The sequence below is a fragment of the Budorcas taxicolor genome, chromosome 13, assembly GCF_023091745.1.
Source record: "Budorcas taxicolor isolate Tak-1 chromosome 13, Takin1.1, whole genome shotgun sequence".
NCBI lineage: Eukaryota > Metazoa > Chordata > Mammalia > Artiodactyla > Bovidae > Budorcas > Budorcas taxicolor.
The window spans coordinates 52494723-52510874 of NC_068922.1; the positions used below are offsets into that span (position 1 = coordinate 52494723).

General features: G+C 42.0%; 1 protein-coding gene across 1 annotated transcript in view; it reads right to left on the reverse strand.

Moving 5' to 3' along the window:
* Window positions 1–15602, reverse strand: part of TMC2 (transmembrane channel like 2) — a 100847-nt gene extending 85245 nt beyond the window's left edge. Inside the window, exon 1 of the mRNA XM_052650431.1 lies at window positions 15569–15602. Within this exon, the coding sequence (XP_052506391.1) occupies window positions 15569–15602 (34 nt within the window). The remainder of the gene's footprint in view (window positions 1–15568) is intronic.
* Window positions 15603–16152: the final 550 nt, after the last annotated feature.

Consider the following 16152-nt stretch of genomic DNA (forward strand, 5'->3'; position numbering starts at 1 on the left):
TGTCACCCTGCTTATTTAACTTATATGCAGAGTACATCATGAGAAATGCTGGACTGGAAGAAACAGAAGCTGGAATCATGATTGCCAGGAGAAATATCAATAACCTCAGATATGCAGATGACACCACCCTTATGGCAGAAAGTGAAGAGGAACTAAAAAGCCTCTTGATGAAAGTGAAAGAGGAGAGTGAAAAAGTTGGCTTAAAGCTCAACATTCAGAAAACGAAGATCTTGACATCTGGTCCCATCACTTCATGGGAAATAGATGGGGAAACAGTGGAAACAGTGTCAGACTTTATTTTTTTGGGCTCCAAAATCACTGCAGATGGTGACTGCAGCCATGAAATTAAAAGAGGCTTACTCCTTGGAAGAAAAGTTATGACCAACCTAGATAGCATATTCAAAAGCAGAGACATTACTTTGCCGACTAAGGTCCGTCTAGTCAAAGCTATGGTTTTTTCAGTAGTCATGTATGGATATGAGAGTTGGACTGTGAAGAAGGCTGAGCACTGAAAAACTGATGCTTTTGAACTGTGGTGTTGGAGAAGACTCTTGAGTGTCCCTCGGACTGCAAGGAGATCCAACCAGTCCATTCTGAAGGAGATCAGCCCTGGGATTTCTTGAACGAATGATGCTAAAGCTGAAACTCCAGTACTTTGGCCACCTCATGTGAAGAGTTGACTCATTGGAAAAGACTCTGATGCTGGGAGGGATTGAGGGCAGGAGGAGAAGGGGATGACAGAGGATGAGATGGCTGGATGGCATCACGGACTCGATGGACGTGAATCTGAGTGAACTCCGGGAGTTGGTGATGGATGGACATGGACGCCTGGCATGCTGTGATTCATGGGGTCTCAAAGAGTCGAAGATGACTAAGTGACTGAACTGAACTGAACTGAATGTTAGCAGAGAGATTCAAACTTTTGAGAAGAATCAAAAGGAAAGGATAAGAACAAAAAACGCCGTAACGGAGATGAAGGATACCTTTGATGGGTTCAGTAGTAGACTTTTCATAGTCAAGGGAAAAAATCAGTTGAGTGAAAGATACATCAATAGAAACTTTCCAAACTGAAAAGCAAAGAGGGAAAAAGGATAAAAAAGATAGAACAAAATATCACAAGAATTGTGAGACAATTACTAAATGTGTAACATAGAGTAATGCGGATACCAGAAGGGAAGAAAGAGAGACAAAAATAGAACTATTTAAAGCAATAATGGCTGAAAAATGTCCAAAATCAATGACAACCACCAAACCACAGATGCAGGAAGCTCAGAAAATAACAGGAAGAACAAGTGCCAATATGCTTCAATATAAAAGCATATTGTATTAAAACTACAGAGAATCAAAGACAAAGAGAAAATCTTGAAAGAAGCCAGAGAGAGGAAGAAAAAAACTCATTTTACCTATAGAGGAGGAAAAATAAGAATTACATTAGATTTCTCTTCAGAAACCACACAAGGAAGAAGAGAGTGAGGTGAAATATTTTAAAGCAATAAAAGGAATAAAAAGCCCCACAGCCTAATCTTGTATTAAACAAAATTATTCTTCATACATAAAGGAGAAATAGGCTTTCTCAGACAAACAAAAGTTGAGTCAGTTTACCTTGCAAAAAAGGTTAAGTTCTTCAGAGAGAAAGAAAATGACATAGGTCATAAAAAAAGAGCACTTAAGAAGGAACAAAGGACATGTAAAATATTTTATTTTTCTTATTCTTAATCTAACAGATGAGTTTGTTTAAAATAATAATAGCAACAATATATTAGATGATCATAGCTAATAGGTAAGTGAAATGAATGACAACAGTGTTAAAGAGATGAGAGAAGGAATTGGGAACACTGTCATAAAGTACCTGCACTACCCAAGAAGAGGTATAGTTTTGTTTGAAAGTGGACTTGACTTTGTCCTAACTGTATATTGCAAACTCTACGACCACCAAAAAAAAGTGAAAAAGAAATGTAATTGATATGCTACAAAGGAAAGAAACTGGAGTCATATAAAATGCTCAATCAAAACCACAAAATGCAGAAAAAAGAGTGGAAGACAAGAATAGGAACAAAAAACAAGGGCAATGAATAGAAAACAGCAACAAATATGGTAAGTGTTGTCAATGGTCTAAATATAGCAATTAAAGACACAGATTGTCAGAGTGAATTAAAAAAAGACAACTATATGTTGTCTAGAAGAAATCCACTTAATATAAAGACACATATAGACTAAAAGTAAAGGAATGGAGAAAAAATATCATGCTAACAAGTAACCAAAAGAAAGCTAGAATAACTGTACTAATTTCAGACAACACAGATTTCAGAGCAGGGAAAGTTACTAGGGATAAAGTAGGGCATTAGCGGGATTTGGGGGAGAATGGATATATATATATATATATATATGCATGGCTGAGTCCCTTTGCTGTTCATCTGAAGCTGTGACAACACTGTTTGTTAACTGACTATACCCCAATACAAAATAAAAAGTGTAAAAAACTAATAAACAGGTTGGTTCTCCAAGACGACATAACCATCTCTCATATCTATGCACCTAACAACAGAGCACCTAAATATGTGAGGCAAAATCTGATAAAACTGCAAGGAGAAATGGACAAATCCACCATTACAGCTGGAGACTTCAACACACATCTACCAGTAACTGAAAGATACAGCCGGCAGAAGATCAGTAAGGACATAATTGAATTGAACAGCACCGCCAATCAAGTGAAGCGAGTTGACATTTATAAAACATTTCATCCAACAACAGCAGAACATACACTCTTCTTGAAGAACTTACCAAGATAGGCAACATTCTGGCCCATAAACATAAGTTAACAAATTTAAAAGAATAGAAATTACTCAAAATATGCTGTCAGATCACAATGGAACTAAATTAAAAATCCCTAAGAGAAAGATAACTTAAAAAATACCAAAATGATTGAAGATAGAACAAAACACTTTTAAATAACATATGGGATAAAGAAGTCTGAAGAGAAATTTTAAAATACTTTGAACTAAATTTAAATGAAAATAAAACATTAAAATTTGTAGGAGGGACTTTCCTGGTGGTCCAGTGGTTAAGAATCCACCTGCCAATGCAGGTGATATGAGTTTGATCCCTGGTCTGGGAAGATTCCACTTGCCACTGGGCAACTAAGCCTGTGCATCACTACTCAGCCTGCTCTCTAGAGCCTGTAAGCCACAACTTCTGAAGTCTGCAAGCCTTAGAGTTCAGGCACCACAAGAGAAAGTGCACAAGCGGCACTGAAGATGCAGTGCAGTCATAAATGAGTGAATGAGTAATAGTAAAATAAAGGAGCTCATTCGATTGGTTCGTAAGATATCAATGTATTTATATGAATTAAATATTCCAAAAAATCCTAGGAAGTAATAAGCATTTGGCAAATGAATTAATTTAATGCACGTGTGTGTGCATGCTCAGCCACTGAGTTGTGTCCAACTCGTGATTCTATGGACTGTGGCCTGCCAGATTTTTCTATCCATAGAATTTTCCAGGCAAGATTACTGGAGTGGGTTGCCATTTCCTACTCCAGGGGAATTAGTTTAATACTTCTGGCATAATAAGAACAAATATGTCTTCTTTGATTTTTCAGCATTAAATATAATACAATATTGCAACTTTATTCTACTTAGGTTCTTCCTAAACTAAAATTGGTTCATTGATTAAATATGCTAGCATTATTTCTGTTGTTGTTCAATCACTAAGTTGTGTCCAACTCTTTGCAATCCCATGGACTGCAGCATGCTAGGCTTCCCTGTCCCTCACTATCTCCTGGAGTTTGCCCAAGTTCATGCCCATTGAGTTGGTGATGCTATCCAACATCTCATCCTCGCTGCCCTCTTCTCCTTTTGCCTTCAATCTTTCCCAGCATCAAGGATTTTTCCACTGAGTCAGCTCTTCACATCAGGTGGCCCAAGTAATGGAGCTTCAGCTTCAGCATCAGTCCTTCCAATGAGTATTAGGGGTTGATTTCCTCTAAGACTGACTAGTTTGATCTTGATATCCACGGGACTCTAAAAAGTCTTCTCCAGCACCACAATTTGAAAGCATCAATTCTTTGGCACTCAGCCTTCTTTATGGTCCTACTCTCACTCCTACATGACTGCTGGAAAAAATGTAGCTTTGATTATATGGACCTTTGTTGGCAAAGTGCTATCTTTGTTTTTTAATACACTGTCCAGGTTTGTCATAGCTTTCCTTCTAAGAAGCAAGCATCTTTTAATTTCATAGCTGCAGTCACCATCTTCAGTGATTTTGGAGCCCAAGAAGAGAAAATCTGTCACAGCTTCTACTTTTATCCCTTCTATCTGCCATGAAGCCATAGGGCTGGATGCCATGATCTTTGTTTTTTGAATAGTGAATTTCAAGCCAGCTTTTTCACTCTCCTCTTTCACCCTCATCAAGAGGCTCTTTAGTGCCTCTTCACTTTCTGCCATTAGAGTGGTATCATCTGCAAATCTGAGGTTGTTCATATTTCTTCCAGCAGTCTTGATTCCAGCTTGTGATTCATCCAGCCCAGCATTTCACATGATATACTCTGCATAGAAGTTAAACAGAGTGACAATATACAGACTTGTACTCTTTTCCTGATTTTGAACCAGTCCATTCCACGTAAGTTTCTTACTGTTGCTTCTTGATCCTCATACAGGTTTCTCAGGAGATAGGTAAGATGGTCTGGTATTCCCATCTCTTAAGGAATTTTCCACAGTTTGTTGTGATCCACACAGTGAAAGGTTTTACCATAATCAATGAGACAGAAGTAGCTGTTTCTCTGGAATTCCCTTGCTTTCTCTATGATCCAACAAATCTTGGCAATTTGATCTCGTATTCCTCTGCCTTTTCTAAACTCAGCTTGTACATCTGGAAGTTCTTGATTCAAGTACTGCTAAAGCCTAGCTTGAAGGATTTTGAGCATAACCTTACTAGCATGGGAAATGAGCAAAACTGTCTGGTAATTAGAACATTCTTTAGCACTGCCCTTATTTAGGGTTGGGATGAAAACTAACTTTTTCCTCTTCAGTGGCCACTGCTGGGTTTTCCGAATTTACTGACATATTGAGTGCAACACTTTAACAGCATCATCTTTTAGGATTTGAAATAGCTCAACTGGAATTCCATCACCTCCACTAGCTTTGTTCACAGCAATGCTTCCTAAGACCCACTTGACTTCATACTCCAGGATGTCTGACTCTAGGTGAATAACCACACCATCATGGTTATTCAGGTTATTAAGACCTTTTTGTATAATTCTTCTGTGTATTCTTGCCATCTCTTCTCAATCTCTTCTGCCTCTGTTAGATCCTTACTGTTTCTGTCCTTTATCATGCCCATCCTTGCATGAAATGTTTGTTTGATATCTCCAGTTTTCTTGAAGAGATCTCTAGTCTTCTCCATCCTATTGTTTTCCTCTATTTCTTTGCATTGTTCATTGAAGAAGGCCTTCTTATCTATTTTTGCTTTTATGTTAAACTCTGCATTCAGTTGGGTATATCCTTCCCTTTCTCCCTTGCTTTTCACTTCTGTTCTTCCCTCGGCTACTTGTAAAGCCTCCTCAGACCACTACTTTGCCTTCATGCATTTCTTTTTCTTTGGGATGATTTTGGTCACTGCCTCCTGTACAGTGTTATAAACCTCCATTCATAGTTCTTCAGGCACCCTGTCTATCAGATCTAATCCCTTGAATCTATCTGTCACCTTCACTGAATCATATGAGATTTGATTTGAGTCATATGTAAGTGAGCTTGTGGTTTTCCCTACTTTCTTCAATTTAAGCCAGAATTTTGCTATATGGAGCTGATGATCTGAACCATAGTCAGCTCCAAGTCTTGTTTTTGCTGACTGTTTAGAACTTCTCCATCTTCAGCTGCAAATAATATAATTAATCTGATTTTGGTATTGAGTGATGTCCACATGTAGAGTCATCTCTTGTGTTGTTGAAAAAGGGTGTTTGCTATAACCATCATGCTCTCTTGACAAAACTCTGTTAGCCTTTGTCCTGCTTCATTTTGTAGTCCAAGGCCGGAGTTGCCTGTTACTCTAGGTATCTCTTGACTTCCTACTTTTGCATTCCAATTCCCTATGATGAAAAGGACATCTTTTTTTGCATTAGTTCTAGAAGGTCTTGATAGGTCTTCATAGAACCAGTCAGCTTCAGCTTAGGTATTAGAGTAGTTGGAGCATAGACTTGGATTACCATGATGTTGAATGGTTTGCTTGGAAATGAACTGAGATCATTCTGTCATTGTTGAGATTGCACCCAAGTATTGTATTTCCAACTCTTTTGTTGACTATAAGCGTTACTTCACTTCCTTTATGGGATTTTTGCCCACAGTAGTAGACATAATGATCATCTGAATTAAATTTGTCCATTCCTGTCCATTTTAGTTCACTGATTTGTGCTCCACTCCTCCCCAGTAGCATATTGAGCACCTTCCAACCTGGGAAGCTCATCTTTCGGTGTCATATCTTTTTGCCTTTTTATACTGTTCGTGGGGTTCTTGAGACAACCACTGGAGGGGTTTGTCATTCACTCCTCCAATGGACCTCGTTTTTTCAGCATTATTTCTGCATCATGTTTAAAATTATGAAGTACCTAAATTTGTGCTTAATTGATTCATTATTATGAACATTTGATTTCAATAGTATTTATATTTTATAGTATCTCAGCTGCAAGATTAATTTCCAAGATCTAGGGGTTGCCAATGCAGAGACATGGGTTTGGCCCCTGGTCTGGAAAGATTCCCCATATTGCAGGGCAACTAAGCCCATGATCCATAACTACTGAGGCCTGTGTGTTGAACAGCCAGTGCTCCGCAACAAGAAGAAGCCACCACAGTGAGAAGTCTGTGCACTGCAAGTAGAGAGTAGCCCCTGCCCCCTGCAACTAGAGAGAGCCTGAAGGCAGCAACAAAGACCCAGCACCAAACATATAATTAATTAGTTAATTAAAAAAATTCCAAGATCTATAGGTCTCTTGAAACTTTGGACTGATATTAAGGGGAATTAATGAATATTCATTGAATGCTCAGCTCATTCTAAATAAGATGGAATTCCAAAACATTGATTGTGCTACATGCTAAATCGCTTCAGTTGTGTTCAACTCTTCACAACCCTATGGACCATAGCCCGCCAGGCTCCTCTGTCCATGATTGCTAAGCATTATTTTAAGTATGGGCTTCCTTTATAGCTCAGTCTGTAAAGAATCTGCCTGCAGTGCAGAAGACCCAGGTTCAGTCCCTGGGTCGGAAAGATCCCCTGGAGAAGGAAATGGCAACCCACTCCAGTATTCTTGCCTGGAGAATCCTATGGACAGAGGAGCCTGGCAGGCTACAGTCCACGGGGGTGCAAAAGTTGGACAGGACTTAGTGACTAAACATCACCATCATTTTAAGTATATATACTTCTGCTTCTTTTTAAAAAATATGTTACATAGAAGTGATAGCTTCGTGTCTATAAATGAACATGTACATTCCTTTCCCTTTGAAAATTATGTGTGGGTTGAGTTTGTAGAAAGTTGTGTTATGTGTACTCATGAGTTCTGCTCATCTAAAGTGCTGATGTGTGACACCTGACAAGTCTCCATCTTCCCAGCTTGTTTTGTGAAACAAAAGCTTCTTCAGTTAAGGGTTATAACTCAGTGAGACTCTACTATGATACGTTCTGACAGAAAGGTACAGCTCTGTATGCAAAGTAAAGAAATGTACTTTTGTTAAGGGAAAAGGAATATGTTTGTCCTAAAATGAAATCACAGGTTGTTGCAGAGAGAAAGGAGCATGGTGAAGGGCAAAACCTGAATGGATATAGAAAATAAGAGAAGCTTCATGGAAAGTGAATTTTATTGGCCTCGGATTATAGATGAGTAAATAATGAGTCTGAGAAGCTATTAAGCGTGTTAAAATTCTAACAAAATCTGCTCAATTTTGATGGGCTTGTTTCTGTTTATTTTTATTGTTTACTGTTTGTTGCCTTCGTTTACAATATAAAGGATCCTCCCATCACTTATCTGCCTATATAGCAAAGATTCTGAGTCTTCCCCCAATAATTATCTGTGTTTTGTCTTGATTTCATTATGGCTTTGGTTATTTAGGGGAAAAAAAGCTTCGTCATTTTTGAAAGTGCCAAGGTTCTTGTAGGTGATCACATTACCTTCTAAGTATATATATATTTTTGAAGTCTTTTTGTCACTTTCAACTAAATAGCCAAATACTGTTTCCAAGGCACCCATGGTCCTATCTTGCATTCAAATCCTATTTTTGTGTGTGTGTGTGGCTGTACTGCGCGGCTTGCTGGATCTCAGTTCCCTGACCAAGGACTGAACCTGGGCCCACGGCAGTGAAAGTGCTGAGTTCTAACCACTGGATCACCAGGGAATTCCCATCAAATCTGAAAACTTTTTATTTCATTTTTCTTCCTAAGACTGATTTGGAAGTGTAAAATGAAGTAAAACTACTTTCAGAATATCTTTTGTATCTAAAACTATCTTTGTGACTTCCCAGACGGCCCTGGGAAGTCACAAAGACTTGCTCTTCCATTTCCTAAAAAAGAGATGTACCAGAAGCTATTAAGGTTATTTGATATGTTACTGGAGTTATTTGGAGTTTCATGGGAAGAGGTGTCAATCAGAACAGATGCTGAGACTTTTCTAGGTTAAACTGGTAAAGTCAAACGTTAATAAATATTTCAGCAATTGTATGCTCTATGGGCTGCTCCTAGAGATTTGTCAGTGACTTTTCTGCCATGATTTGTTCCTATTAATCAGAGTCCTGGTGATGATTTTCTCCTGATAGGCAGTATTATAATTATCAGTCACAATTCAGTTATCATTTAAGATGTTTATTTGATAACAATTTAAAATTTTGAATCTAACTTTTAAAGGTCAGTGCTTCATCTGCCTCCAGTATTCAACTGGAGATGAACATCAGCCTTATCTATGGAGTTTCATTAAAATACAGATGCTTAGGACCTGCTCCAAATTTACAAAATCTCTTTACTTGATATAATCTTGAAATATTTTTCTTACATGCTTGGTATGTCTTGGTATGTGTGTATATGTTTTAAATTATGTATTATACTTCAAGATATTTTTATCTATAAAGACATATCTTTATCTGTTCAACCATCTATAAATCTGACATAATGTTCATTGTTTATAAAAACATACTTAATCATTATAGATATTTTGTTCAAAGATTGCCTTAACTGTGTTTGTTCTGTGTGCTATGGAAGCAACCAAACCCTTGTCAATTTCATTATTGCTATGAACTATTTCACTTTTGATGGTTAAAAGTTAACCTAGCCGTTTTACGTCTCTGTTATCTCCAGATACTATTTGTATCCCCAAAGCTTCCTTGAAACCTCAGCTGTGGGCCAGAATTTCTATTTTATACAAAAAAAGCTTTGTAGAGGTTTCTACTTTCTCAGAACCCTGTCTGGAAGGACTCTGTCAGGTACTGTTAACAACTAGCACAGTAATGAAATGCTTAAGCAGTTTGATTCTTAGATTCATGTCCTTCAACTCAAGAGACATAAACCATGCTCAAATTATTGGAAGACTGTCCTTACTGGTGACCTCAGCCTGAGGGTTCTCAGGAAACATCCTGAAGCAGACAGCCTTTGGACGTAGACAGCTGTGCCCAAGATCCGTGGCACAAGATCCCAGATTGTTACTTTATAACCTGTGCTCCTCGGCTTTCTGTTCCTTTACCTATGTTCTACTCCTCTTATGTAGACTTAAGTCTACATTTCACTGTGTTCTTTATAATCCCTATTTCTAATATTGCTGTTTGCATCCTTATCCTTCCTTGGTATGACTCCCATGTTGCTGTTGTTTAGACGTTCGGTCATGTCCAACTCTTTTGTGACCCCATGAACTATATTCCTCCAGGCTCCTCTGTCCCCTTGAGATTTCCCAGGCAAGAACACTGGAGTGGGTTGCCGTTTCCTCCTCCAGGGGATATTCCTGATCTAGGGATCAAACCTGCATCTCCTGTATTTTTCAGGCGGCTTCTTTACCACTGAGCTACCTGGGAAGCCCATGACTCTCATATCAGCTACAATCTACCCATGAACTGGTGAAAATGCCAGCTTCTCTTGGGAACCAACCAGCTTTGCTTGGACCCAGTTCGTTGTAAAAAATCAGTTTATTTCCTAGGTAGTTGGACTCACTTTTTAGTTGGCAAACTCCACAGCAGGCAAAGTGGCCAGAAATCCTGCCTCTGTGGAAACAATACTTGGGGTCCTTTCGTGATAACTAGTCTTTGCAACTGAACTTTCACTGAAATAGAACTTGGAAGGGGATCAGGGAACAGGTAGTGGCAGGGGAGTATCTCATACTCATAGATGTTACAAGTTAAGATATATCATTTTTCTTTTGACACTTCCCCACCCCCCCAGCCAATGATCTTTGATACTACAAAATTCACTGCCTGACACCAGACTACTCTTCATGAATGGTGTCAAAATTTTACAGCATTATTTGATAATCCCTTAGGAATATTTGGCCAAAACCAGATTAGTGGGCAACTCCCAATGACTGGTATTGAATCTGGCACAGAAGTCTACTAGCTGCTACCCACAAATTGGACAGGAACTTGTTACATTGGTACACTAATCCCTACTCTCAAGATCACCTCTGACATTACCCAAGGTCCATTTTGGCCCATTGGTTTGTCTGCTAGGAAAAAGAGATCAGTTGGTAGTTTCACTGAAAAAGGACAAACAGTGGCCCTGATTCCAGAACTGAAACCCTAACTACTCTATAGGAATTCTGAATTCCCCTCTTCTCTCTTCAGAACTCTTCATTTCATACTTTACAAGAAGCCCAGATAGTACGATGAACCTTACATGCTAACACAGAGAGGAAAAGCTATAGGACTCACAGAGTGCCCCCAAGACTGGAACCTCCAGAGAGGTTCAGAATGAGAGGTTATGTGAAAGAATGTTGTACTCGCATTCCTACAGACCACTCAGAGATCTTGAACATTACTGAAAAGATCCAGGAAGTAAATGAAGATATCAGAAAGCTGGGTAACATGCCTAACGGCCCCATGTATAGTTCTGTGTACTCCTCCTCATGTTGGGCATGAGATCTGTTCTCTTGTTCAGTCTGAGCACTTGGCTCCTGCCTGACAAGTGAGCTATACAAACTCTGGCCACAATCCTCTTAATCCAGAGCTTTGAAGCTGTTGCACAGCTGCTGTGTGTCAAATGATCCAGCAAAGCGTCCTCCATCAGAAAGAACTGGAAAACCCGACAGACACACAGGTTGAAAGGACCATCAGCAGATACTTGACACACAATTATGACACCTTACACAGTAGTGCAGATCTGGGCTGATACTCTCAGCTATTAGTGGCTAGTCCTTCAATTCAGGCTGAAGAACTGAAACCATTTCCTCACACTCAGCCTGCACACAGAGAAATCAAACTACACCTTAGTGTCTGTATGAAGATGACGTTGTGCTATGCTTCTGTCTTCATTAGCATGACTCTTTTTCCAGGAATATACTGCCTGGAAAATGGCTTGATTGCTCATTATAGAATTTTCTCAGACACCCATCAGCTCTTCAGCAGAAAGCATCACAGACTCTAATTTGCCCCCTAAGATCCTTTTGATGCTTTGATTCAAAATCCTGGCTTTGCTGTTTGTTGTGGACTGTTTTACTGTGATTCTTACCCAATCCTAATTAAGCCCTCATTTTGAAAGTCCTATCCTAAACCAAACTTTTATTTCTTAATAAATTCTGACCTTATTTTCCTTCTGTGAGATATTGTCAAGACTTTGCTTGCTGTAAGCATTAAATCAGTTTTGTCTTATCAACAGACTGTGTTGATGATATTTAGGGAGCCAGCTCTTGACAATAATTTGGGTAAATATCTTTTAAAAAGAAGGAATAAAAGATGAACTAAAGGAAAAAAGATCTTGAAAATATAGAGGAAGAGTGATGCATTATGGCTAGGATGGTTGAAAATGTTTCACAAAGAACTGATGTTTTCCCTGAATCTTGAAGGATGAACAAGGGTTTGTCAAGAGAAGAAAGGGGTGGAAATAGAGAGAGCTGGTGGTGAAGTGGGCAGATTCCAGGCAGAGGAAATGGGGGTTTAAAGGGCCCCAGTGAAAAGGCCAAGCAGTCTGGAGGTGTAGGTGACCAGGGCAGAGCTGAGTCTTGGTTATGACTGATGCTGCGGCAGGGACAATGGGGAGAGGAGGTTGCCCAGAGAGCAATGCATACCTGTGGGAGCAGGGGGAAATCTACAGGGAGAGAATATAACTCTGGAGCATCTACCAGATATGATCACATCAAAGGATCATGACAGCAGCACTGAAGAGGGTGCTGAGGGTGGAGACACCTGATGTAAACACACTGAAAAGTACCGAGTGCTAGTTACAGACTCAAAGATAGACAATCACATGCGTGGCAGGAAGGTTTTCTTCACCCACTCCTGCCCTAACCTCTTCTCCTTCTCACCTCTTAGGGGAAGAGGGTTTTGGGTAAGACAATGTGACAACAAATTGTTTAGGTGTAATAATAACTCATCAAGGTAGGAAGCTGGTCAGCACTGGCCAGTGAAAGATGGGTTTGTCCTACAGATGCTCTTTGCTGTGCTTGGCAACGCTTTGGACAGAAACAAATCTACTCTTCCCAAAGATGTGGGAAGGAGTGTGAAAAAGTGTGTGTCACCACAGTGGTGATCTCAGGGAAGAGTTCTAGAACTGAGCTCTGCTCTCAGAGAGGGCAGAGGAACAGAGACAGGGGGGCAAGGGATTAATGATTCATCCAAGACTGCTTCCAGTCTTGGTTGAAAAGACTGGATAAGAAAGTCAATATATGTTTGTGTTCTCTTCTGAACTGTGTATCCTCAGTTAGCTAGGAATTGGTTTTCTCTTCAGTAATGAACTGTCCCAGGCATTCTTCCAAGCATTGTAGACATAACTAGAGGGTTCATAAATTTTTTCCAAACTGTAATTCCTAATGTAATCTCATTTCCCAACTGAATGAAATTCATGTGGAAAGCAAGCCAGAATTTGCCTTTCAGTCTTCTCTAACCTTTTTTTCACAGAAAGCAAACTGCTTCAGTTTTTCTTTCATAGTCAGTTTTCAATAGACTTCACATAATGCATAATTTAGGAGCTAGGAGAGCAGCTGTCACATTAGGAAGACCTCCAAGCCCTGAATGCACTCACTTACACTTAACAGTCCTCCTCACGTTTATGCACCTGACTCAAGTGAAAAATTCAGAACGAAAAATAGGCTGAAAGGAAAATAGAGAAGCCGGGAGACCTAGTGGGTCTGGCTCACCCTCCAGTTCCTCACAGTTAAGTATGTTCACCAAAGGATACAAGAGAAGGGAGAATCCTGACCCTCTTTTTTGATGGATGGAATAAAAAATTGTAATTATTTTGAGAAACACACTTTGTGTTCTCAGACATATTTTTTCCTTCTTGTAGAACAGAAGCTGAAGGAGTAGGATTTGGGTCCCTCAGAGGCCACTCCAGAGGAGATTTAAAATGGAAATCTTTATGTAATTGGGTTCCAGTTCATTGAATGAATTCCCGTTATTTAACTTCACTGCATGCCTTGACCACTGGCATCCCTGAAGTGAAAATTTTGACTCAATTCCTTTTTTCTCTGCACAAGGGAAAATGGCAAGGGGGGAGAGATGTGTATGTGGCATATTTCAGTAGAAAAAGGTTTGTGTTTTAGGCAAAATGACTTTGCATTGCAGGACCATTTGCCCACAGGTGGCCCCTACAAGGCCCACCTCTTCAGGGGGGCAGAGGGGGAGTTGGGATGGGAGGAGAATGGACAGAAATCAGAAGAGAGCAGGGAAATGGAATGTGGGCCAGACCGGCATCAACACAGTGTTACCAAGGGCTTGGACCCTCCATGAGGAGAGGGCCTCATCCAGCCCCACCGGGATACTGTGCTCTTTCTCACACTCACTCCTGACACTCTGGGGGGATGGGAAGACTAGACAGGGAGGAGGTGGGGTGGGGAGGAGGGACAGTGGCCATGTGGCAGCTCCGGGGGCAGGAAGGAGTGTTGAGACGTGTGGTGCCTCCATAGCCTCTCTCTGCCCAGAGTCATAGCTCTGCTATATACCCTGCTCTTGGGTGTACCCCCCACCCCATTTTGGACTGCCTCACCAAGGGCTCAGGCCCCAAGTAGTGGTGAGTAGTAGGTGCAGGAGGGAAGGGGTTGGCAGATGCAATGGGGTAGATCCTGGGGCCAGCTCCCTATGCTCCGTGTGCCAGCATGGGGTCAGGACATGTTCTTCTCCTGGGAATGAGGAGGGGAATCTCTCCCAACATCCTCCCCCAAGAAGTCCATTACTTCCTGAGACTCTGCTTCCTCACCTACAAGCAGGGCCCTGCCTGGGATGCAAGGAGGAGAAAACGTACCATAACCACATGTCTCCTGACCTGAAGTGCAGGATGCCTGACCCCTGAGTGTGGCTCAAGCTCCCTTGATGGCATTGGAGGGCTTTCCACCTGTGACTTCAGCTCCTCCTGGAGCAGGTTGTCCCCTCTGGGTAAACCTCTCACTGTCTCACAGAGGAGCTGTGTCCGCATTTCAGATGGGAAGGTGACCCACTGCTGCTGGCGCTTTGTGAGGGTGAGAGCTTGTCCTCTGGAGTCAGGGTGCCTGGGTGTGAGCTCAGGCTTCACTCCCTACTGGCTGCCTGGAATGGCATCCCGACCCCACAAGCTGGTGAATGTTCACTGATCTTTGAGGCTCAACTCAGTGTCACTCACTCTGGGCCTGTCCCTTGACTCTCGGGGCTGAGGGCAGGCCCTCTCTGAGCAGCCCTCAACCTCCTCCCCAATTAAACTATTATACCTGCCTTGGGAGGGCTCCTTACAGTGAGTGGGGGGAAGGCAGGAAGCAGGAGGGTGGAAGAGAAGGTTGAGTGGATGGCTAGACTTTCAGCTCCCCAGGATACCTCACCCCTTCTCACCTGTGCCCAGAGAGCCGCTCCTTGCCTGCCCCCTCGTGCCACCTCCTCCTGTAAGAGATGGAACAGGTGTGAATGGCTGACCTCTGGAGAGTGCCCTTCCCTACACTGCCCATCTCACCACAAGGACCCTTAGCAGGTTGATCCCTATCCGAGGGATCTGGGCTCCAATTGTTTAGCTCCACAAGCTCCAGGAGCCCTCGTTCTGACATTTCTCTGGCACCCTGGAAACTCGCGAGGTCAGAACATCTCCACAACCACAGAGAGAAAGGGAAATCTGTGGAGAGGATTGCTAAGGAAGGGCGACTGTTACCAAGGCAGGGGAGGCTGAATGAGCCCGGTGGGCACAGATGGCCTCTGTCAGTCAACTTTAAAGCAGGCACAAGGCTGTTTTTAATCCCTCCAACAGCCCTTCAAGGAGGCTATCGCTGCCTTTGCTCATGGATGAGGCAGGGAGAGTTTGGATAACCAGACTGAAGTTGCTCAGCAAGCAAGTGGCAGGCCCTGCAACTCAAACCTGGGTCCCGCAAAACATCCCGTCTGCTTCCCTGCCCTCTGCGGCCCAGGATACCTGGGAAGGGGCTCTGCAGAGATGAGGATAAGCTCACCTTCCTCCCCTCGGCCCTTTAGCTGATGGCTCATGGTCTGCAGGGCTCTGTCAGCCCCCAGGCGGGCTCACAAGGCTCGCTCATCCACGGACACCTTCGGCCTGGGGTGTTTTGGGGCTCTCATGGTGGTTGGCTTCCTTTCCTGGTAGCCGAGGCTCCTTGGCTTGTTTGAGATTGAACGTGGAGGCTGGTGAAGTTTGGGAGAGAGGTGGAGCAGGAGGCGGTGAGTTCCCAGCCCTTCAATCCGGCTGCACAGTCCTCTGCTCAGGTTTCTCTGCATAGAGGCGCTGTGGTCTCGCATTTCAGGCATCACTTACACTCGAAGGGGCCCTGAAAGGGCCAGAAGCTGCTGGCTCATTTCCTGGCAGGGATGCCACTTTCACTCCAGCCAGGGGAGGTGTGAGGAGCTTCCCAGGGTTCTTTCCCTCTATCTTGGGTCCTTGGTTGGGACAGGCACTGGGGAAATGATAGGATATTTGTGAAAGTTATCACCAGGAATTATACTTAAAACACAAACTCCCAGGGTACCAATGGGCATTCAGATTAGTCTGAATCTGAATCCTGATAAGGAAGTCCCGAGCCCA